The sequence below is a fragment of the Corvus brachyrhynchos genome, unplaced genomic scaffold, assembly GCF_000691975.1.
Source record: "Corvus brachyrhynchos isolate BGI_N302 unplaced genomic scaffold, ASM69197v1 scaffold370, whole genome shotgun sequence".
Taxonomy (NCBI): Eukaryota; Metazoa; Chordata; class Aves; order Passeriformes; family Corvidae; genus Corvus; species Corvus brachyrhynchos.
The window spans coordinates 728,968-734,455 of NW_008235977.1; the positions used below are offsets into that span (position 1 = coordinate 728,968).

The window sequence follows — 5,488 nt, forward strand, 5'->3', positions numbered from 1 at the left end:
TTCCTGTACCAACAAGCAGGGCACACTGCACCCAGAGGATCAGCAATCTCTCTATTGCTCTACTTTATGAAAAATACCTTATCTCAGAAAAAAGAAGTCACTTAATGACACTAATGACAAAAATGTAGGAAACAGGCTGAGAGCTCAGAAGGTTCTGCTATAGGGAGCTGAGCCTGAGGTAGGCCTAAGGGATAATGACCCCACCGATAATTAAAAGGATAAAGTACTTGACTAAGCTCGTTACAGATTCTAATAATATATGGACTTTGAACATAGAGAATAAGAGATTTCAGGCAGCTTCCAATGACCTCTTCATGACAATTTCCATCCCAATCACACCAGTAGTGATTAGATGTTCACCTAGTTAATGGTCAATGCCTTGCATGACATGAGTTATGGACTATAAAAATTCATTTTCACTAGCTTGTTTGCCACTTTATATTGCAGTCCCTCAATCCTGTTCCCTTTGAAAGTATTTTTAAAAATATCCCCCAAAGCATTATTTATATTCATCTGTTCTCAGTTTATGAAACGAAACACACATTACAAAAAATAACATTACAAGTAATGACCTTGTTTGGCTGTAGTGCAGATGAGCAACATGAAGGTCCTCAAACAGCATTAACACCATGAGTGAGCACAGAACCCAATGCTGGGACAGCTCCACAGGCTGGAACAAGGTACCCACTTAATCCAACTGCACCACTAAAACTTCCAGGCTTGGCAGATGGCACCAACCTTACGGCTGCTGCACCCACCAACTGGTTGTAGAAAGTTCAGAAAAGAGGAATTACAAGGCATCTTCCCTGCCTCTGTCCTTTTTCATTCTGGTAATTAATGTAAGGCAGAAACAGCCTTTAGTTGCTCTAATTTACCCCACCTTTACCTGGGTAGCCTCTCCCACACTTCCGCAGTCAGACTAGGAAATCTCTGCAAACTTAAGGTGGGACCTTAGCTCTAATCTTGAAAAGTCACACTTCTTCCCCATACACAAGTAGAGCTTTTTATGCAAAAGGTTACTGTCAACTGCAAAACAAAATTTAGAGGAACGTTCAAGCCACCACTTGTTTCCAAATACCCAATGTCCTTGCTGCATCCTTGGTGAAATGCCACCTCCTCTGCACTTTGCTTTGCTGTCCTGCTCCTTTCCCTCATAGTGCCTCTGTTGGCACTATAATACCAAGCTCACTATGGAAAGCCTTGTTCTGTGAAGAGGAGGGATGAAATGGAACACAAGAAAATACAGCATGTCGAATTTTAGCTTCCCTCTATTTCTGATGGAATAACTTCAAAGGCAGAGAAGAAGTTGTAGTCTGCTCCCATTAAAATGCATAACAGTTTCCCCTGAACAACTTCAACAGGAGAACTTTATATTAGGAAAAGCACCCACCACTGAAATCAGATAAAATACATGTAAGAGACAGCATTGTGACTAAGGGAGTGTTCTCAATAGCGCTGCACAAGTTCACAGTGACTCACCCAACCTCTATCCTATGGCAATGCTGTAAAAATCCAAAAGGCTGGCACACAAGTAATGGAAAATGAAGGTAAAAGACAAGGAGAGGAACTTCTATGACTTAGGGTGGTCAGTACTCACTCGGCAACTGCATTTGCCCCAGCTGCTTTTCCCTTAGAAGAACAAAAGCACAGCTGTGTAGGCAATGCTTGTTTTTTTAACAGCTAAATACACCTCTTCCTGATCGATTATCACACCCATGTATGAGAAATGAAACTGAAAGCACTACACACTCTTGTATTCCATCTCTTATAAGCTGTGAGCCATTGCGTGACTACAGCCTGTGAGGAATCTCAAAGCCCCCACCTGCAGCCAGTAGGGCACATGGGGCAGAAATCAGGTTTAACCACACAACAAACAAAAAGAGCAGCACAGGAGCTGTGAAGTTTTGAGGGAGTATGATCACTACGGTGACAAACAATATGACTTTTACTACTAAACAGATTCTCAGCCATAAGACCTCAAAATAGTTAACTAAATATAACCTGAAGTGATGATCAGGTCAAGCTTGAACATGCCTTAAAAACTGGAGAAAGCTGAATGTGTCCCTTGAAGTAATTAGACAATGCTGGGACAGGAGGGAAAGGAACCACAATCAACATGATAAACGTATTTTAAAACGTGAATATAAAAATTAGCTTTGCTACTGTGAGACACAGAGGTGCCTGCGTGAATTCACATGTACAGCTGATCTTTCCCACATTAAGAATGCAGATAAATTGCCACTTTAAAATGGGCAGGCACTGCAGAGAAAATACAAGACACTATCGTGGACTTGGGATGAAAGCCAGGAAAAATACAATGACTTTTTAATAAGAAAAATCTAAATTATTTAAATAGCACTTAATGCTACTACCATTTTATTCTCTACCCTGCTCACACTCTCATTAATGCCAGTCACTTCCCAGCCACAATAGCTTTGTGACCAAGGCCATCTACTGGTGAGAGGGGTGTGCGAATTAATGGGAGGTTGGTTGGCCAGATTTAATTAGTGCTTGTCAAGATTTAGGCACATGTATTGAAATTGTGCCAGGCAGCTGTCAGGAATTATTAAGCATGATCACAGTTTTGGATGAATAAATAAAAAATTAAGGCTTCCTAAACTCCACATGGACCTCAAGAACCATGATGTTGCCCAGGGGAGAAAAGTGTGGTACTTTGAATCTGCATCCTGTTGTAGTTCAGGCACCATGTCACCTCACCAGTCTGTGTAAAATGAATCAGCCATGTCAGTGTTGGTAACAGAGATATTAATTTTAGACCCAAAATCCCTACCAAACCTGGTAATATTGTTTTCAATAATTAATGGGGTCTGAATGGAGACATTTGTAGGCTAAAACTGCAAACATTTTATATGGGGATTTTAGATGAGAATTTATTGGCCACACACCAGTTACAATTGTACTTGTCCCCAGACATTAGGCAACAGAAATGGATACCAGACAAGGAAACGGAAGGGAAATTAAGCATGCTCAGATCCTTACACACATTTGCAAGGTGATATCTGAGACTAATCAGCAAGGGAAACTGGGAGCAATAGCATGCTATGACACAGAGATCCCCACACTGTCCTACTGTTACGTGCTGAACATCATTATTCCCAAATCACGAAGAAGTGTTTAATAAAACACTCCCTTTAGCTCTTTTTTTCAAATTCTGTAACTCTTAAGTTAGGATTATGACTTTTAGAGTAAGGTATTTGAATGGCAGCACTGAAAATCCCCAAATTACAAGACAATATTCTCTCCATCTTTGAGATGAAGAAAAGTTAACCCTCTGGTCATCCTTTTTGCCATAATAATTTGGGACAACCTTGGTAGCATAGAGAAATATATTCACTGGGAACCAGCTGGAAGAAACTAAAATAATTTCTTATTGCTACTTTTGGATGGCAACGTAGAAAGCAGAAGTTCTTGTTTTGCCTGAACAAATGGCACACAAGCAAAGTATTTCCACAAGAGAAAATGTGGATGCCATAAAATGACAAATGCCCTTCAGTGAGCGTCACTTCAGTCTGATTAATTGCTATGATGATCAGATTTATGACTGAGAATTTATGTATGGCAGGTAAAAAGAGTCAAACCTTCCACATTTGTCTGTTACAAGTTGGGTTTGGGGCTGGTTTGTGAGGGTTTTTCTGGGGTGGGGTGGTGGTTTTTTTTGGAAGCCAGTATTAGACTACAAATCCAGTTTAATTACACCAGTTTTATTCAGTGTAGGAGAATGCCATTTTCCAATACAGCAAGCTTAGTAATTTATATGCCTTTCTGATTTACTTATGGTGCAGTAAGTCCATGGGTAGTTCTGTGTCTGTTGGAGATATGCAGTCTCCAGGATAATTTTTTAATTGAAGATTAGAGGCGGGGAAAAAAACCCCAAATATTGAACTGCTGACCCCTTTGGCTCCAGCCCACAAGACATAACCAACTTCAAAAGAATAAAACAGTGCATGTAAATTCCCAATCACATCTCTTCCAGCAAAAGTGTGTTATCAGCTAGTTGATAAGCTTTAGATGTTCCTCTCATTAAGTCATTGGATCAAAAGAGCTGAACTATGGAAAATTTAATTTATACCTTCAATGACAATTACTGTGAATCACAGTAATTACACTTTACACTTTCAAAGCACTGCACTAATGTCTACAACATGCCTTGGTAGAAAGTTGGCTTTATATTTGAAGTCGATATGTGGGATGAAGAAACCTGTTATGACCTCCTGTTGATTTGCATATAAAAGCCTCAAGTAACTTAGACCAGAATTCTCATGCTCCAGAAACCAGAGGTAAGTGAGAGCTAGGAAATTGTTTGGTTGCAACATCTAATTTTAAGGATTTGGTCATTCTTTAACACACATTTCAAACAGAGGACTTCATTTAACTTCACTGTCAGGTCCTCTTTAAATTTGTGAAGATTTTTAAATTTTCAACTGTTTTTTCTTCTATAATTCTCTAAACTTGGAATTGCCTATATATTACTTAATTGAAAGGAATGGGTTTTTCTAATTTCCAAAACATATCTACCTCTTTGATCCATTTTCCCAGTGCAATGCTAAAACTTTTTCTTACTCCAATCCTGTAGCAAAAACTAATAGCAGCTCTAACTTTCTTGATCTCAAATATATTCAAAAGCAAGATTACCTCAAAATGAACTGCTGAGGCTAGACAAGCTAAGAAGTCCATCTACCTCTATTTCATCTTGCATATTATTCAGTTATATATTGTATAGTCGCTAGGGAAAAAAGAAACACAGGAAAGTAACTCAGAAGGGCCATCAGTCATTTAAGTGTTTATTTTCAAATAGTACCATTTCTTCTCAGAATGTAAGAAATCGACATATCTGTAACACCTGCCTGAATGAAATTGTGCTGTCTAAATGCCTTGGATGAGCACTGGAACCAATTAAATTTCTACCAGCCTATTCCAGGGAAAAGGCTTTGTTGTAATGCTGCAGCACAGTGCCAGCCGCAGAAACAATTTTTGGAAATCATACATAGAAAATTCATCCCTCTTTTGGAGGAAAGGGCAAGAAGGGAAAAAAAGACCTAAAAAAGCCTGGTATTTGTTACATTGGAACAATTACAATGGTACATAAAAAGGCTGTAGAAGGCATTTATTCTAACAGCCTTGGATGTTCAATCCGTGTAATAGTCCAGTCTGGTTTTGCTCCTTCTGTAAACTCCCTTTGGAACCTGAAAAAGAAAAGAGAATAAGTGAAGAGTTGTTAAAATTTACTCGACCTTAAGGAGCTACTAATACAACAAGGAATCATAAAGAAATATTTTACTTCAAACAGATCGCTGTAAAAGCTACTGAAACTTTAATGCTTATGCCCCAAAATGGAACATGAAAATTATTTCTATAGTAAGCAATAAAATACACTGATTTCAGAGTGTTTTGGTTCAGATCCCACAGACAGGATCAAGCATCAACAGTAAAGACCCCGATATCAAGACAGCACTCAGTTTTCACAGCA

The 5,488-nt window shown here is 38.9% G+C and overlaps 1 protein-coding gene across 1 annotated transcript in view; it reads right to left on the reverse strand.

Moving 5' to 3' along the window:
- Positions 1 to 3,701: 3,701 nt before the first annotated feature.
- Positions 3,702 to 5,488, reverse strand: part of CUNH2orf47 (chromosome unknown C2orf47 homolog) — a 9,479-nt gene continuing 7,692 nt past the window's right edge. The window contains exon 6 of the mRNA XM_008630372.2: positions 3,702 to 5,204. Coding sequence (XP_008628594.1) covers positions 5,126 to 5,204 — 79 coding nt within the window. The 3' untranslated portion in view covers positions 3,702 to 5,125. The remainder of the gene's footprint in view (positions 5,205 to 5,488) is intronic.